The sequence below is a fragment of the Ailuropoda melanoleuca genome, chromosome 13 (genome assembly GCF_002007445.2).
Source record: "Ailuropoda melanoleuca isolate Jingjing chromosome 13, ASM200744v2, whole genome shotgun sequence".
In the NCBI taxonomy this organism is placed as follows: Eukaryota; Metazoa; Chordata; class Mammalia; order Carnivora; family Ursidae; genus Ailuropoda; species Ailuropoda melanoleuca.
Genome location: NC_048230.1, coordinates 68,652,709 through 68,670,582, shown reverse-complemented (window position 1 = coordinate 68,670,582; position 17,874 = coordinate 68,652,709). Strand labels below are relative to the sequence as shown.

At 56.9% G+C, this 17,874-nt stretch overlaps 1 protein-coding gene across 1 annotated transcript in view; it reads left to right on the top strand.

The window, feature by feature from the left end:
• Positions 1-17,874, top strand: part of MYH7B (myosin heavy chain 7B) — a 41,180-nt gene that overhangs the window by 18,101 nt on the left and 5,205 nt on the right. Inside the window, exons 4-30 of the mRNA XM_034639917.1 lie at positions 1,057-1,163; positions 1,353-1,496; positions 1,918-2,074; positions 2,392-2,419; positions 3,450-3,555; positions 4,543-4,545; positions 6,027-6,119; positions 6,244-6,307; positions 7,216-7,314; positions 7,807-7,910; positions 8,051-8,189; positions 8,480-8,598; positions 8,692-8,841; positions 8,983-9,153; positions 10,556-10,735; positions 10,840-10,972; positions 11,059-11,135; positions 11,571-11,658; positions 11,859-11,976; positions 13,571-13,694; positions 13,787-13,923; positions 14,631-14,886; positions 15,853-16,095; positions 16,745-16,921; positions 17,034-17,179; positions 17,534-17,624; positions 17,703-17,874. The exon at positions 17,703-17,874 is cut by the window's right edge and continues 15 nt beyond it. Coding sequence (XP_034495808.1) covers positions 1,057-1,163; positions 1,353-1,496; positions 1,918-2,074; positions 2,392-2,419; positions 3,450-3,555; positions 4,543-4,545; positions 6,027-6,119; positions 6,244-6,307; positions 7,216-7,314; positions 7,807-7,910; positions 8,051-8,189; positions 8,480-8,598; positions 8,692-8,841; positions 8,983-9,153; positions 10,556-10,735; positions 10,840-10,972; positions 11,059-11,135; positions 11,571-11,658; positions 11,859-11,976; positions 13,571-13,694; positions 13,787-13,923; positions 14,631-14,886; positions 15,853-16,095; positions 16,745-16,921; positions 17,034-17,179; positions 17,534-17,624; positions 17,703-17,874 — 3,426 coding nt within the window. The remainder of the gene's footprint in view (positions 1-1,056; positions 1,164-1,352; positions 1,497-1,917; positions 2,075-2,391; positions 2,420-3,449; positions 3,556-4,542; positions 4,546-6,026; positions 6,120-6,243; positions 6,308-7,215; positions 7,315-7,806; positions 7,911-8,050; positions 8,190-8,479; positions 8,599-8,691; positions 8,842-8,982; positions 9,154-10,555; positions 10,736-10,839; positions 10,973-11,058; positions 11,136-11,570; positions 11,659-11,858; positions 11,977-13,570; positions 13,695-13,786; positions 13,924-14,630; positions 14,887-15,852; positions 16,096-16,744; positions 16,922-17,033; positions 17,180-17,533; positions 17,625-17,702) is intronic.

Sequence of the window (17,874 nt, the reverse complement as noted above, 5' to 3'; positions counted from 1 at the left end):
GCAGCAGTCTGTGGCTGGAGCCCGAGGCCTCTGAGATGAGAGCAATTGGTATGTACGTAGGCTGGTGTCCATAAAACCTGTGCTGGAGTTATTTTTAGTGCTTTCCATAGCGCCAAAGCCAAAGACAGGAATAAAGACTACTATTTATGACTTGGTTTGCTCATAGGACAATAATAACAATAGGCAATGTGTATCAAGTGCTTATTTTGTGCTAGGCCCAGAGTGGATAACTTTCCATGCATCATCTCAACAACCTGGGAAGGGTGGGGGCCAGGGCCAAAGCCAGCTTCATGGGTGTGCAACCTGTGCCCTTGCATAGGGCATCATCCTCAGAAGGGCCTCATGCTTGATCTAATACTCTGGAATCACCATCTTGAAATTCGTAATGGTTTTTTTAACAAGGGGCCTGCATTTTAACATCAAGGCCTGCAAAATATGTGGTTGGTCCTGACTAAGGCGCTTGGCTAGTAGGACAGGGAACAGAATCTGGTGGTCTGCAACCTAAGTCCGTGCCTTTAACTACCATGAAATATGGGCTCCCCGAAGCTTGGGGGCCAGCTGGCCAGGCAGGAAAGAACACAAGACACAGAATTAGGAGAAGTGGGTTTGAGTCTTCAGCAAAACGGGGGGAGGCAGAACCCCCCTGAGAATTATGTTCCTGATGTTGAGGGCTGCCCCATATGGGACCTCAGGAGATGCCCATAACATTTTGCTTTTTGAGGGAACAGACTGAGAGAGAATGAAGGATTTTCCCAACATCACAGGGTAGATAAGGCAAAAACCGGAATCTGAACCCAAGCGTGTAATCCAAGGTGGTGAGGGATTGTTAACTCAGTCGGGAAATCCCTCTGAAGAGATCCCTATAGACTCTGCCAATGCTACCCTTCCAGGATCCTGGGTCTGGAAGGATCTTCTCTGTGTATTCCCTGCATCCTGGCCGAGGAGGCTCATGGGAGGGGCACAGCTCTATGGACATGGCTTGGGAACCCCAGCTGGGCCCCCAACCCCCAGATGTGCCTAGCCCTTCTCAAAGCCCCAGTGTTTCCCCCCAACCAGGGAGGAAGAGGGTCTGGGTACCTGATGAACAGGATGCCTATGTGGAGGCCGAGATCAAGTCGGAGGCTACTGGGGGCAGAGTCAACGTGGAGACCAAAGACCAGAAGGTTTGTGTCCCCTCTTGGGATTAGCTTCTCTGTCCCCTGGGGTGCAGCTCGTTGCCAGCTAGCACTAGCGCACGGAATCAAAGGGGGGTCTGGGGGTGCAAAGGGGTAAGAGGCTGAGGTTAGTGGGTTCCTGCCCACCTGCCACCCCACCTCATGTTAAGGTCTCCCACGATATGGTCTCCCGGACAGATGCTGATGGTGCGTGAAGCAGAACTGCAGCCCATGAACCCGCCCCGCTTCGACTTGCTGGAGGACATGGCCATGATGACGCACCTCAACGAGGCATCAGTGCTGCACAACTTGCGCCAGCGTTACGCTCGCTGGATGATCTACGTGAGCCGTGGGCCGGGCTGCGTGCGGTGGGGGTGGGGCCGTAGAGGTAGGGGCGGGGCTAGGGGAAGAGCCTCTGCGCTGTGGGGACGGGGCCACGGGGAACGGGCGGGCGGGGCTAGGGGTGGGACAGGGTGATGTCCTGGCCCTGGGAAGGTGTGGCCCGGGCTGGGGCGGGGCTGGAGGAGGTTCGGCTCCTGGAGTGCAGGGGCGGAGCTGCAGCTAGAGGCCTGGCTTGGCAATGTGGAGGTGGGGCCGCGGCCTGCGGAGTAAGGGCTGGGGCGGCTAGGACGGCCACAGAGGGTGTAGCGGGGCACTTTAAGTGGTTCCTTGGGGCGTATTGCAAGGGTCATGGTTTCGCGAGGGCTGGGGCCAGAGGATGGGAACTTGGCCTTCAATAACCCACCTTACATTATCTCCTCAGACGTACTCGGGCCTCTTCTGTGTCACCATCAACCCCTACAAATGGCTCCCGGTGTACACGGCCTCCGTGGTGGCTGCTTACAAGGGAAAGCGCCGCTCGGAGGCCCCACCCCACATATATGCAGTGGCGGATAACGCCTACAATGACATGCTGCGCAGTAAGAGCCGCCTTGACTCCTCTCCCTCACCCAAGACCTCTACCCCTGCTCCAGGGAGTCCCCTGTAAAGGAACCCTTTCCCTCCACTTGTACCGCTTCCCTTTTGATGCTGCTGGACACTCTGGCATAGCGTTCTGTCTTTCCAAGTGGGAGCTGGGCATGGTCTGGATGGGGTCTGGATGATCCCACTTGGTCCCTCCCATTTCTGGCCCTGAGTGGTGGAGGGGCTGCCCCAGTGCCATGGATATCCAGAGTGTTCTACCTGTGAGTGGTTCCCCACCTTGGCTAACTTCTCTGTCTCCTCCCCTTTCCTGCAGACCGAGAGAACCAGTCCATGCTGATCACGTGAGTGTGGGGCTCTGGGGGTGTGGTGGGAAGTTCTGGCCACCTGGCAGGAGGGGAGTGGAACTAAACTCATTTCCCAGGGTTGATTCCAAAGCGCTTGGGGCAGGGCCTCTACCACCTGGAGCTGGTGTCCTGCTGAAGCTAAATTAGCATTTTCTCTGCCCCCATTCTGAGCAGATGCATTATGGGGTGGTGGACAGGGAAGGGATACCCAAGCACCAGAGTGATCACCAGCCCTGATACTTTCTCCCCTGCCCTTCTTGATCTTTTGAGAATTATGATTCTGGCTCAACAAGAGGGAGGAGATGACTTTCCCTTTCTGCCTTACAATCTCCTTATCCCTGAATCTTATTTTGATTTTTCGTTTGCCCCCCTGAGAAAGTGGTAGAATTCTTACATGCCAAGTTCATGTCCAGCCAAGCCAACATGGACATTGTATGTGAGTGTGTGTGTGCATGAAGCCTGGTGGTTAAAAGCAAGGCCTTTAAAACCAGAAGGACCTGGGTTCTAGTTCTCACACATGCACTTCCTGCTGGTACCCTTGGGCCCCTGAGTCTCATCAGTAAAAGCGGAACAGTCCTGCCTACCTACCATGCAGAGCTATAAGGAGTCGGCGAGTTAATGTATGTGCTGGCACACAGCAGGGACGTTTATGTAACTTCCCCAAGTCCCATTTCCTTACCCATAAAATAGGAGTGGTAATGGTGCCTGCTTTACAGGGTTTCTAAGGCTTCAACGAGCCAGTACAGGTAAAGCGGTTAGCCCCGTGTCTGGCACTGTGTTAGTGCTCAGTAGACAGCGGTGTCATCGTGTGTGTTCTCATCTCACGTGGATGCTCTGCCCTGGCTTGCTTTGTAAACAACTCAGCACCTCTGAGGGTTGATCTGTCTCTGGAGGGTCTTGAGTTGGGGGTCCTGAGTTGGGAGCTGGGTGGGGAGAAAGAGAAAGTGACGAGGGGTGGGATGTTGGGGGTTGGGGGGAATTAGAGTGACCAGATGGGCTTTTGTGACTCATGTTTGTGTTGTCTAAGCGGAGAGTCGGGGGCCGGTAAGACGGTTAACACCAAGCGGGTCATTCAGTACTTTGCCATCGTCGCTGCCCTGGGAGACGGGCCGGGCAAGAAGGCCGTAAGACTCGCCCACACGGGCGCCGCTCCCCACTCTCCTCACTGCTTCTCACTGTTTCTCTTTTCTTTTTTTTTTTTTTCTTTCTTTCTTTCTTTTTTTTTTATTCCTTTTTAAAAAGTTGATTCCCCAGAGTCTCTAGCCCTGCCTGAGCCTCCCACCCTGGTGGCAGACTCTGGCCTGAGCAAGGCTTGACCGAGAGAGGCTGTGACCGCCTCTTCCACACCGTGGGACCCAATTCTGGGCCTGCCTCAGCGGCCCCATCTGTAACACACAGGGGCTGGACCATAGCTGTTCCTAAACTTTTTATGTAATTTTCCCTTCCGTCATGACCTCCATATTTTGAAAGTTTACCGAATAGGCAGCTTTTAACTATGAAATGATCATTTTCTTGGTTTTCATGCACCAAAGACAGTTACCTGCTGTCAATCAAAAAGCAGGCTTATATGAAGTCCAGCCAGAGCCAAGGGTGCTTGGCATTCCCAACAGCCAGGGTCAGGGGGCACTTTCTCACCCTGTGATTTCTGTATGGATTTTTGAAATTTCTGAAATAATGGGGGACCAATGTTTTGTTTTATTTTGATTTTCTGGGTATAACATTCATTCTTAGCCCCCAAGGCCAGCTGTTCAGAGCTCTGTGTGTGCTCCTCCACACCCAAAATGGGCTGCCTTTTCTTTCCAGAAGCCCCAGGCCACCTCCCACCCAGCCTGCACTCCTGGTCCTGTTAAGCCTTGCTTTATTCTGGGGCATTTTTCTTTCTTCTTTTTCTTTTCTTTTTTCCATTTAAAGTTGTTTTTCTTTTTGCCTTTTCCTTTTTCCCCCCATTTGATTTTCATGCTTTTGTTTTTCCTTTCAGTTTTGTTTTTGGTTTTTTGTTGTGGTGGTGATTGTTTTTGTTGTTTTGTTTTTGCTGTTGACTTTTTGGTGCTCTTTGCTCCCTCCCTTCCCCACCCCATTTTTGAACCCCCCCCCCCACAGTGTCTCTGAGGATGCTGCAGAAAGTTGGGGCTTGGTCCAGTAACGGGAACAGAGGGCAGGGAGAGGCCAGAGCTGGCAGGGGTGCAGCTGGGAAGGGCAGAGCAGAAAGGAGCTCTGCATGGTGGGGTGTATATGGGGGTGTCAGGCAAGGGAGGTGGAAAGAAAGGCTGGCTCACAGGGTCCATGGATGCTAGAACTTAAAAGCCTTATCAATCCCCTCCCCCTGGCCCCGGATTTGACTCCCATGTGCCATAGAGAGCCCTATTCAAAAGGCCCCGGATATGAGTGTGGGAAGCAGAGCTCAGAAGGAGGGGCTCTTGCCATTTCCTTCCAGCCTCCATCCCCCCAGCAATGTCTCTGGGGAGATTTTTAAGTCTTGGGCTCCCTGGAGGTGAGTGAGTAACCAAAGTCCCCTGGTGACCTGGCACCTGGCATTCCAGAATCCATTCCTTCCTTTCTTCTCCTTTCTTCCCAGGCTGCAGGGAGCCAGGGTGGGGAAGGGAAGGAAAGGCACCTACATGGACAGAAGACAAGGATGAGGCTAGGAGAGGAACGAAGGGAGATTCCTTCAATTCAGCATGTCCCTCTAGATGAGACATGCAGTGTCTGTGGTGTCATGGGAGGCAGGATACCCAGCTCAGTTCCTGCCCTGCCCCTCACCGTGTGGCCTGGAGGTCACTTCCCTGCTCTGAGTCTTAGTTTCCTCATTTGCAAATTAGGGCTAATAATATGCACCTGGCAGGGCCATCTTGTATAATCAATGGACAATGTCAATCGTACAATGGACATTTATACGATGGGGATGAAGCTCATTGCAATACAAAGGAGAAGTGTGAAGAAGGCTCTTACAGAGGGAGGTGAGGGGTTAGAAGGTTCCAGCAGGAAGAGGGCTCTTCTAGCCTCAGAGCACAGGGGAGCCTTCCTGAGAAGGGGGCATTTGAGTTGGGCTCTGAAGGGCAGTTGATTTTAGTCAGGAAGGCCTAGGGCTTTTGGGCAGGGGCTACTTCTTGGAGTATGGAAAATTAAGGGATACGGAAGAGGCCAGAGACAGAGCTGGGGGAGGGGAAGGGCTGCAAGTAGGAGACCCTGAGACACAGCTCCTTGCCTCAGGCCCCTGAGTAGGGCCAGGCTTGTTCCCACTTTCTAGCATTTCTCCTTCTAACAGTGCTGACAGGGCCAGGGAGGGCAGTTGGGGGCTACACATTTGGTTGACTAACATTCACTGTCCTGCTAACTACTGCCACCCCCATCCACCAGCCTGGTGAGACCTCATAATTTCTAATGTTGTCTTCTCTTTCCAGCAATTTCTGGCCACAAAGACTGGGGTAAGTATGGGGCCAGTGTGAGTGGGGCAGGCCATGATAATGAGGCCCTGGAGAGCTCCTCTTCCTTCCCCCACAACCAGAGGTTGTCCAGGATGGGCTGATACCCAGGACCCTTGGGCCCCTTGGTCTCCCAGTCAGTGGCACCAGGGCTGACAGACCCCTCACGCTGCTGTCACCAGGGCACCCTCGAGGATCAAATCATCGAGGCTAACCCTGCCATGGAGGCTTTTGGCAACGCCAAGACCCTGCGGAATGACAACTCATCCCGCTTTGTGAGTGGCGACAGTGGGAGAGGTGGGTGGGGTTGGCAGCAGGGAAATGGAGGTGGTGGGAGCTTTCTGCAGCTAGTGCCCCGCAGATGGCTGGCCCCAGCTGAGCCTGCTCCTCCCCCCACAGGGCAAGTTCATCCGCATTCACTTCGGTCCCTCTGGGAAGCTGGCATCTGCAGATATTGATAGCTGTGAGTCTAGGGGAGGGTGGGAAAGGGGGATGGGGGACAGATGCCTGGATCTTTCTGCTCCGACTGAGCATCCATCCTCAAGTCCTTGGGGCTCCCACCTGTTCCAGACACTTCTCTCCATCCCCTGGCCACTGTCCACCCCCTGCCACCTTACTCTCACCGGGAACATTCTACTAGCCTCCACATGGTCTCCCAGCCTCCATTTCTCTGCTTGATCTTCCAGCCAGAGTGGTATTTTCTCAGAAGCTAATCTCACCACATTATGTTTCTGCTTAAAAACCTTTTCTAGATTCCATTACCTTAAGATGGAAACCCAGATCTTTACTGGGGCAGTCAGGCTCCTTGTGATTGGGTCCTTAGCCCATCTCAGTCCTTTCTCTGGCCCCCAGTTGGGCAGGCCATGTACACACAGAGTCGCTGTCCTCCCTGGAAGCCTGCCCTCCCGCCTCTTGAGGGTTGTTGACCCTCCCACCTGACCTAGCCCCCCTGCTCAGACACCAGGCTCCAGGCCAAATGCGAGGCCCCGCACTGACCAGTCCCCACCTTGGGATGCATGGCCAGACCCTGATGGATAAGCACAGTCATGTGATGACCAAGGAACGTTGTCATTCATGACGCTCCACGCACGTACTGACACACCAGCTCTGCTCTGAAGGGAAGGAGCGTGCTCTGTGAATGAAGGAATGAGAGCACAGATAAAAGGACAAATGCCAACACCGCCCCCCCACACACAGACGCACATTCCCATGCTGACGCCCTTCAGTACGTGCTGGCAGGTGTGTGGACGCAGCGCCTCTCTACTCACCCTTGACCCTTACTGGCACCTCCTCCCTGCCCCCTCAGCCCTGTTGGGGCGACCCAGTCTGGGGAGAAACGGGATGGTAGGCTAGTGCCCCCCTTTCTCCCAGATCTCCTGGAGAAGTCGCGAGTGATCTTCCAGCTGCCCGGTGAGCGTGGTTACCACGTCTACTACCAGATCCTCTCGGGGAAGAAGCCGGAGCTACAGGGTGAGGGTCAGGGTGGGTGGAGTGGGAGTCAGAGCCCGCGGGGCTAGGTGGGACCGTCCCCTCACTCCTTAGCTGGGACTTGTGGTTATTGTTGAGCCCTCTCCTTCTCGTACTAGAGAATGGGCCCCTCGGTGTCATCGCCCTGGCAAGGTTGTCCCTTCTGCTGTCCTGGGACTTCCCCCAGGGGGGAAGCAATGGCTCTGTCTTGGCTCGGCTCCCCTCTCTTGCAAGCCCCAAAAGGGCAGAGTGTGGTCCTCCCTGTGTCCTAGCACCGCACATGGGCCCTGGGCTCATTCCTCAGAAAACCATAAAGAAAGCAAAGCCATGAGCATGGGGGAGGTGGTGAGAAACTCAGCTACAGAGAAGTCCTGGGAGGGCCCTAGAGTTTCCTGCCAGGGTGACCCCCGGGGCCTCCCATGCTGGGATGGGGGTGGGAGGAGAGTATCTGAGTGAACACAACCAAACCCACTCTGCTCCTCCCCGGGCCTCCAGATATGCTGCTTCTGTCTATGAACCCCTACGACTACCACTTCTGCAGCCAGGGGGTCATCACTGTGGACAACATGGACGATGGGCAAGAACTGATGGCCACTGATGTACGTCTGTGGTGGGACGGGGCAGAGCGGGGGCCGATGGTGTGGGCATGTGTGAGGCTGGGTGGAGACCGGGGAGCAGTCCCAGGGCCCTTAGCTCTGCTGGCCCCTGGCCGCCTCTGATCTTCTGTCCCTTGCCACAGCATGCCATGGACATCCTGGGCTTCAGCGTGGATGAGAAGTGCGCCTGCTATAAGATCGTGGGGGCCCTCCTGCACTTTGGTAACATGAAGTTCAAGCAGAAACAGCGGGAGGAACAGGCCGAAGCCGACGGCACTGAGAGTGAGGGGTCCTGACCTGGTCATCAACCTTGACCCTAATCCCAGTGTCTTGTCTGTGACCATTAACCCTAACCGTTGTCTACAACCTTTGGCCTCAGTTTTCCCTGGCTCTGATTGTAACCCCTGACTTCTCAACTCCAGACCCTCACTCATTTGAGCCATATAGTTTGCCTGCCCTGAACTCCACCTCTCCCAGCCTCCCTCTCCTAACCCCAGGCAGAGGCCAGTAGAGCCCCCAAGTGCCCATATTCTTGGCCTCCTCCTTCTTAACCCACCCATGTGCTCTGCCAGGTGCTGACAAGGCTGCCTACCTGATGGGGGTCAGCAGTGGGGACCTCCTCAAAGGCTTTCTGCACCCCCGAGTGCGTGTGGGCAATGAATATGTGACCAAGGGCCAGAGTGTGGAACAGGTGAGTGGCTTGCAGGCCGGGGCCCACCTGGGGACAGCTGGGACAGGTACCCCCTCCCCGTCGGGCCCTAGACCAGCCTCTCCACACATCCAGGTGGTGTTTGCCGTGGGGGCTCTGGCCAAGGCCACCTATGACCGGCTGTTCCGGTGGCTGGTATCGCGGATCAACCAGACCCTGGACACCAAGCTGCCCCGGCAGTTCTTCATCGGGGTCCTGGACATCGCGGGGTTTGAGATCTTTGAGGTGAGAGCAGGCCCATGCCCCTGGGCTCCGTTCTCCCCCAGGGTGTGAGACCGCGGGGGGGTGGGGGTGAAGTCACGCACACCCCGGTCCTCTGTGGGTCTCCCTGTCCCTGACCACTGAGCCCGGCGCCTCCCTTCTCAGTTCAACAGCTTCGAGCAGCTGTGCATCAACTTCACCAACGAGAAGCTGCAGCAGTTCTTCAACCAGCACATGTTTGTGCTGGAGCAGGAGGAGTACAAACGGGAGGGCATCGACTGGGTCTTCATCGACTTCGGCCTGGACCTGCAGCCCTGCATTGACCTCATCGAGAAGGTGGGGTCTGGGCCAAGGTCCCTGCAAGGAAAGGGGGTGTGGGTGTGGTGAGTGAGCTGGAACGAATGTGCACTGGCTGGCGAGCGTGTGCAAGCATTCACGTGCACACGTATGTGAACATGGCTGTGACTGTGTCTCCGTTCGCGTGTGTGAATGGCAGCGTGCATGGCTGTGAGTAGCTTTGCTGGCGGTGGTGTTGGTGAGTACGTGTGAGCGTGCACCCAGCACTCTTGACCACAGCCCCTTGGGCATGCACGACTCTGCGGTCCACGAGGCCCTATTGCGGCCACGGTCTCACTGGACCCTGAGAACTGCGCTAGGGGCAGGCAGGGTAGGGACCATTTGCTTCTTGATTTGACTGGTTACACATATTTTCCCATTGTACAAAGACTAGAAGAAAGAAAAATCAAAGAAAATTTGAAAAATCAGAAGTAAAGGGGGAAAAACACGTTTCCCCCTAGTCCTAACCTTGTACAGCCTGTATCTGGCACTTTGGTAAGTCTCCAAAGCCTTTATCCTGGGCGCATGTTTTCTTTTATAGACTCGCACTCATTTCTCATCTTACTTTTTCTCTGAAAATGTATTTTGAACATTGAACGTTGTTGAAGAAGCCACAGGAGTTCATGCAGCAGGTGATTTTTGCGCATTTCTGTGATCTCCTGCTTTGGCACATTTGGTGGGTCAGTAGTTTTTTGCTGTGAAATCACTGGAAGTATTCACTCCCCACTTTGCGGGTTAGAAATTGAGGCCCAGGGGCGCCTGGGTGGCACAGCGGTTAAGCGTCTGCCTTCGGCTCAGGGCGTGATCCCGGCGTTATGGGATCGAGCCCCACATCAGGCTCCTCTGCTATGAGCCTGCTTCTTCCTCTCCCACTCCCCCTGCTTGTGTTCCCTCTCTCACTGGCTATCTCTGTCGAATAAATAAAAATAAAAATCTTTAAAAAAAAAAAAAAAAAAGAAAAGAAATTGAGGCCCAAGGGCCCACCCGCTAGTATGTGAGGAAGCGAAAGTTTGAACTGCTTTTTCTTTTTTTTTTAATCGTACTGTGTGTGTGTGTGTGTGTGTGTGTGTGTGTGTGTGTATGTGTGTGTGTGAGAGAGAGAGAGAGAGAGAGACACCACAGACATCAGGACGTGAGTGGGAACAGTTTGAGTTTGTGCAGCTGTGAGCAAAGAGGCCAGTCCAGAGCTGTGAATCGTGCAGAGGGGGGCTGGCAGCCAAGCCACAAACTTCTCTTTTAGAAGACGGGACTCCTAGGCACCTGTCTGGTTTCTGTCCCTCCCAGCAGGTGGTTGGGGCGTCTGGGAAGGCTTCCAGAAGGAAGGGCTCTAGGATATGGGGATCTGGCCAGCCAGGATGGGCTGGCCTCATGGCAGCCCTTCAGGCTTGTTCCCTGTCCCCAGCCACTGGGCATCCTGTCCATCCTGGAGGAGGAGTGCATGTTCCCCAAGGCCTCAGACGCCAGCTTCCGGGCCAAGCTCTATGATAATCATGCCGGGAAGTCACCCAATTTCCAGCAGCCACGGCCTGACAAGAAGCGCAAATACCAGGCCCACTTTGAGGTGGTCCACTATGCAGGCGTGGTAGGTGCCTGTGGGAATCCCAACCCTTGACCGCCCTCTTCCCTTCTCTCAGCTCTCCGTGCCCCCACCCCACCCTTGCTCAGCACCTGTCCGGTCTCTGCCAGGTGCCTTACAGCATCGTGGGCTGGCTGGAGAAAAACAAGGATCCATTGAATGAGACGGTGGTTCCTATCTTCCAAAAGTCACAGAACAAGCTCTTGGCTACCCTCTACGAGAACTATTCAGGCTCCTGTTCCAGTGAGTACAGAGGGACAAGATCACCATCCTGTAGGGTACTCACAGAGTCACATCAGCTAGAGTAACTGGTCCCCTGTCTCTCCTAGCCGAGCCCCCCAAGTCTGGGGTGAAAGAGAAGCGTAAGAAGGCAGCATCTTTCCAGACGGTGTCCCAGCTGCACAAGGTGAGGCCCACGCCGGGCCCTGTGCAGGCCCTCCCCTGCCAGCCTCCACCCCCATCCCTGGTCCCTGCTCTGTCCCCTGCACCCTGGGCGGGCGGCCGTTAAGACTTGCAGTGATGTTTAACTCCTCTCCACGTGAACATCACAGCAAGTCTGTGCTGCTTCCCGTCCCCACGCTGCCTGGGCAGGGAGCCACAGGGCCCGTGGGAGGGAAGGGGATTTGGTGGGCGGGGGGGGGAGGGGTGAAGTCTTCGGTGGCAGTGATGGGGACCCAGTCAAGCAGAAGAGGGAAGAGGGTCACCAGGACCAGAGTGAAAGGACCGATGTGCAGAGGCATGCTTAGAAGCCTGGCTTACCTGTCCTTAGCGGGCTGATCCGCTATGGTTTCCAATTCTGCTTCTTGCCCCTCTTGTGTCTTCTCCCCTCTCCCACCCCCAGGAGAACCTCAACAAGCTGATGACCAACCTGCGGGCCACACAGCCCCACTTCGTCCGTTGCATTGTCCCCAATGAGAACAAGACCCCAGGTAGTCACCCCAGGGCTGGGTTGGCGGGGTGGGGCCATTGGAGGGAGTGGACAGGGCAGATGGAGAAGCTGGGTCTTCCCTCTCCTTGGAGCTTACACAGTCTCAAAGAAAGCCCCTCTGTGGGCTGGTGGTCTTTCTCTGGGGCATGAAGGTGTGTCCATTGACTTCTAACCTTTCCCTTGAACCCCTGCCACATCCAGGAGTCATGGATGCCTTCTTGGTGTTACACCAACTGCGTTGCAATGGGGTTCTGGAGGGGATCCGGATCTGTCGCCAAGGGTTCCCCAACAGGCTGCTCTATGCTGACTTCCGGCAGCGGTGGGTGTCTCCCTGCCCGGCCCTGGTTCCCCTGCCCACCCCACCCCTGCTCCTACACAGCCCCCCCTCCCCCAGGTGGAGGCAGCTGCCTGAGGGAACGGGATGGGCACTTGGAACCAAAGGGATCAAGGGCCCGAGGACTGAGATTCCAATCACCGAGGGGAACACCGGGACTGGGGAGGGGACTGGGCAGGCATCTCAGGGTGGGTGGTGGTGGCTGAGACGGGAGCAGACTGGGGGAGTAGTCAGCAGGCTTATGGTAAGTATTGGAGGTGCAGCCCATAGGCCAAGTTGGTGGATTGGATAGGGAATAAGAACAAGATGAGGATGATCCCAGGTTTGGGGCCTGAGCCACTGGGGAGTTGGTGGTAGGTTTACTGATACCAAGACAGGGTTTTTTGATATTTTGGGGGGTGGAGGGATAGTGGATGGAGTTCCACTTTACACAAGTCAAGTTTGAAATGTCTTCAGCAGATATCAGAACAGAGTCGGAGGGGGGCAGGCGGAGCTGCCTGTGGACTTGGGAGTGGAGTGAGGGTCCCCATAGACTAGACTTTATGTGATGCCAGTCAGTGCTATCAGCTCCGTCTGCCTTTGAAAGTTTGGTTTTAGGGGCTGTAGGGGTCCGTAATTCCCCTCCCGAAGTCTCCGTGGTCACCCACCTTGACGTTCCCATGCGTGTTGACACAAAGACTATGGGCGTGCTTGCACACATGCTCTCTCGTGCACGTGCGCTCTCAACCTCTCCCCCCACCCTCCACCCATTTGTGAGTTTGTTTTTTCATGGAAGAGAAAGAGATTGCTCCTTGTCAGCAGACAGAAGTCTATACCATCACCTTTTTTCCTTTTAATTAAGACTTTTTTTTTAAGAGTAGTTTTAGGTTCACAGCAAAATGGAGAAGGTACTGAGATTTCCCATATACCTGTGCCCCCCACACATACACACAACCTCCCCCAGGATCAACATCCCCCACCAGAGTGGGACGTCTGTCACAGCTGATGACACACCATAATCACTTAAGGGTTTGCTCGTGGAGGTGGACGTTGTGTGGGTTTGGACAGGTGTCTAATGACTTATAGCATCATTCATTTTGTTATGGCTGTAAGATATCCCATAGTCGAGCGAACTGTGTGCTTTGTTCCTCAGTCCCCTCGGGAGGGAGCTTTCATATTTCTCTGGCCTTCCCAGTGTGGCCACAGCCACTGGGACCCACAGCAGTGGACATGCTGGGAACCCCTGCTGTTGTTGAGAATTCTCTCCCTCAAATGTTCCTTCAGCTTTGATGCACTGTACCATATCCCTTTGTTACATTTTTGCCTTCTAAAAAAACGAATTATAAAAAATTGTAAGTTAAAAAATTATGAAAAGTGCTGCACGCCTGTTGTAAATACAATTTCTTAACGAATGTAATGAAAAATGCATTTGAATGGAGCCCGAGCTTTTTAAGCAGAACGAGCTCACCGCCCAGTGCGGCCATGCTCCCCCGCCGGCTGGGTCGGTGGGGCCCCTGTGGAGCCTCTGCGAGGCCTGGGAATCATCGTCCTTGCGCCCCTGTCCGGCCTCCTCCTCACTAGCCCTTCCCTGCTCCCCCAGGTACCGCATCCTGAACCCCAGTGCCATCCCGGACGACACCTTCATGGACAGCAGGAAGGCCACAGAGAAGCTCCTGGGCTCACTGGACATTGAGCACACCCAGTACCAGTTCGGCCACACCAAGGTCGGGGTACATGGGATGGAGGGTGGTCCCACTGGGCAGACGACACGCAGGCGGTTGGGGGTTCCACCTGGTGCCTCCTCCCCCACCCCCAGGTGTTCTTCAAGGCTGGGCTTCTAGGCGTCCTGGAGGAGCTTCGTGACCAGCGTCTGGCCAAGGTCCTGACGCTGCTGCAGGCACGGAGCCGGGGCCGCCTCATGCGCCTGGAGTACCAGCGCCTGCTTGGTGGCAGGTGCGTGGGGGCCCTGGGTGGGGGCGGGACCACAGTACCCTGGCTGGCAGGACCCCCAGGCTCTCCACAGCTTGTTGTGTTATCTGTCTCGGGGTCAGCTTATCCCCTGGGGCTGGTCGGGTGCCTCTGAAGGGGCAGGGTTCTGTTATGTGCCCCTCAGCTGCCAGCTTCCATTTCCTCACCTCAAACATTGGGGCAAGAGCACCTTTCCCTCCACCGCAGGCCACCCAGAGTGTGGCCCGGAACGGTAATAATGACAACCTGTGTTTTCCAAGACTTGAAGTGCCAGGCCCCAGGCAGGAGGCTTTATTTGCATTATCTTGGTTAAAGTGCACGACAGTCCCCGACAGTCCCCAGAGGTGGGCGCTGTGACTCTCTCCAGCGGCAGAAGGGCCGTGTGAGTCTGCGACCCAGTCACAGCTGGCTACTTGCGAGGACCACAGTAGCCAGCTGTGACTGGTCAGGATACTTTCAAGGGCCACCAGGACATTAGGGAGCAGACCCGTTTGACCTTGGGCCTCTCCCCACCTCCCCTATAAAGCAGAGGCTTTAGACCCACCTGACGGGGCTGCGGGGAAGATGAGGAGAGACCGCGCTGAAAGTGTTCAGTGCGGAGCCTCGCGCGGGGCACGCGCCCCGGGAACGTCGGGCTGTCACTGTGAGGGGCAGCACTGAGCCTGCGGCCTCCTGGGCCTTCCCCTCCCCAGGGACGCCCTGTTCACCATCCAGTGGAATATCCGTGCCTTCAATGCCGTCAAGAACTGGTCATGGATGAAGCTCTTTTTCAAGATGAAGCCGCTGCTGCGCTCAGCGCAGGCGGAGGAGGAGCTGGCGGCCCTGCGGGCGGAGCTGCGGGGGCTGCGCGGGGCTCTGGCTGCTGCCGAGGCCAAGCGCCAGGAGCTGGAGGAGACCCACGTCAGTGTCACCCAGGAGAAGAATGACCTGGCCCTGCAGCTGCAGGCTGTGAGTGGGGGAGGGGAAGGGGGGCTTTCCTTGGTGACCTGTGCCCCCTGGCACCCCAGAAAACCCCAGGCTGCTTTGAGGAAATATCACACACCCCCCCCAACCTGGGCCAGGGCAGACCTGGTATGCTCCGGGTGCTCAGGATCTGGATCTTTCTTCCCAGTCCCAGACGTGCCATGAGAGGAGGCCTGCAGGCTCATGGCCACGCTTAGCCTCCCTGCCCTCAGAGTCCGTCTGTGCACGTGTCCCGATGCTCTCGCCTCCTGCTACCTTGGCTTCCTGCTTAAGTGGCAGTGGAGCCCCGTCCCCCCGCCCTCCCTTCCTTGCCCTCCCTGAGACAGACCCATGCTCCCTTCCCCTGGGAAGCCAGGTGGCGAGTAACAGTCATAGCCAGAGGGCAGGGAGCAAGGGTCTGCAGTCTCCCCAAGTCCACAGAGCCATTCCTTCCTTCCGCAAACACGGAGTATCACCTGTGCGCCAGGCGCCACAGTAGCTCTGGGGACATGCTGGTAGGAAGACAGGGTGTGGTCGCCAAACTCACCTGCTAGTGCAGGAGACTGGGAGGCAGCCAGGTGGTGAGGAAACGGTGAGGTGGAAGAGAGTACCCAAGCCGATCCGGGGCACTGCTGCCCATCCCCCTGGAAGGCCTCACCCAGAACTTCTCTCCTCGAGCCCATGTTCGGGTCTCACTCTGAGTTGCTCCAGCCTGTCTGATGTCCCCTCTGGACATCTGCTTCCGCCCCTGCCTCTCCCTCTCCCTCTCCCTGAGCCCTCATTGCATCACACCTGAGCCCCTTCAGGGCCAAGAGCAGGTAGGTCAGAAGCATTCCTGGTCCCCACAGCCCAGGTGAGCATGGGTGTCAGACCTTTGCATGGACACATGAACTTTCTCCAGGGCCTGGCCTGGTGTCCCTTGGCTGGTTCAGCTGGCCCTAGCTCTGCCCCATCCCCCACATCCTTCTCCAGGAGCAAGAAAACTTGGCGGATGCTGAGGAGCGCTGCCACTTGCTGATCAAGTCCAAGGTGCAGCTTGAGGCGAAGGTGAAGGAGCTGAGCGAGCGGCTGGAGGACGAGGAGGAGGTGAACGCCGACCTGGCCGCCCGCCGGCGCAAGCTGGAGGACGAGTGCACAGAGCTCAAGAAGGACATTGACGACCTGGAGCTGACACTGGCCAAGGCCGAGAAGGAGAAGCAAGCTACAGAGAACAAGGTGTGGGCCTGGCTGGCTGGGGGGCCAGGCAGCTGCTGCTCTACCTCCAGGCTCTAGGACACCCTGGCTGGGTGGCGGCAGGCGGGTCACTTCCTCTCTGTGGGCTTCTGTTTGGTCATCTGTCAAGTGGGGTTAATAGCAGCACTTACCTCATTCGGGTGGTTGAGGATTCAGTGTGTAATGAGCTTTTGCGAGCACTCAGCACAGGGCCTTAGCACAGGGCCAAGCACACGGTAGGTGCTTAGCAAATGCTAGCAACTGTCATCCGTCCTGGACCGCAGGCCTCTTGAGGGCAGGAAGCCCATTTCCCAGCTCTGCGTCCCCCCAGTGCCTCTGCATGCCTTCTGCCATCGGGCCCCTCCCACAGCCCCATGCGGTTCAGGGACCCAGAGTAGTGATGCTGCTATGGGGGGGAGGAGGAGGGAGGTGCGGGTTCAGCTGCCCGCTCAGGTGCTCACAGTGGAAACCGGGACTGTCTGGAACCTGTTACACCGAAGGAAGCTAGCATCTACTGAGAATTGAAGCTCAGAGTGAAATGACTTGCCTGGGGTCCCCTGGCTGGATGGGGCGGTTGCTGTGACTGGGTGGGTGGCTTCACGGACCAGAGTGTAGGAGGGACATCCTCATGGTGACCCCGGCACGGGCACAGGTGAAGAACCTGACCGAGGAGATGGCGGCACTGGACGAGTCGGTGGCCCGACTGACCAAGGAGAAGAAGGCGTTGCAGGAGGCCCACCAGCAGGCCCTGGGTGACCTGCAGGCCGAGGAGGACCGTGTGAGCGCTCTGGCCAAGGCCAAGCTCCGGCTGGAGCAGCAAGTGGAGGATGTGAGTCCCGGCCCCCTGCAGAGGCCTGGGGTCACAGAGGGGGGCTGGGGCAGCCAGGGCGGGGGCCTGCTGGGCCTGGCGGCTGAGCCTGTCCATCCCTCCTGCTCCACAGCTGGAGTGCTCCCTGGAGCAAGAGAAGAAGCTGCGCATGGACACGGAGCGGGCGAAGCGCAAGCTCGAGGGTGACCTCAAGCTGACGCAGGAGTCAGTGACGGATGTGGCCCAGGACAAGCAGCAGCTGGAGGAGAAGCTCAAGAAGTAGGCATGGGGTGGGCAGCCAGCCCGAGCCCCTGGCCAGCAGGCGGCGTCCTGAGCCTGCGCCCTGTTTCTCCCTCTGGGCTCTGGGGTCAGTTCCGCATCCCTGCAGAAGGTGAACGTGGACGATCGAGACGGGGGTCGCTAGGGCATGGGCGGTAGTGTCCTGCCTTCTTTGGACCCAGGGCCCTGGCCAGGCTGGGGGTTTGAGAGGGACCACAGCGTGGCGGTGGGCGGGGTGGAATCCTTAGGGCTGGGTGCTTCAGGCAGGGAGCAGGGAGGCTGGAAGGCTGGGGGACCCCAGGCTGGTTGATGGAAGTCTGCCCGGCCCTGGCTCACGCCCCGCACGACCTCCAGGAAGGACTCGGAGTTGAGTCAGCTGAACCTGCGGGTGGAGGACGAGCAGCTCCTCGGGGCACAGCTACAGAAGAAGATCAAGGAACTGCAGGTGTGTGGGGCCCGGGGGTGGGAAGGGCCAGGGCCAGCAGCACAGGGAGGCGACAGCTGCGTGTCTGCCTGTCCCCAGGCTCGGGCGGAGGAGCTGGAAGAGGAGCTGGAGGCGGAGCGGGCGGCCCGGGCCCGCGTGGAGAAGCAGCGGGCAGAGGCGGCCCGGGAGCTGGAGGAGCTAAGCGAGCGGCTAGAGGAGGCCGGCGGGGCGTCGGCGGGGCAGCGGGAGGGCTGCCGCAAGCGCGAGGCCG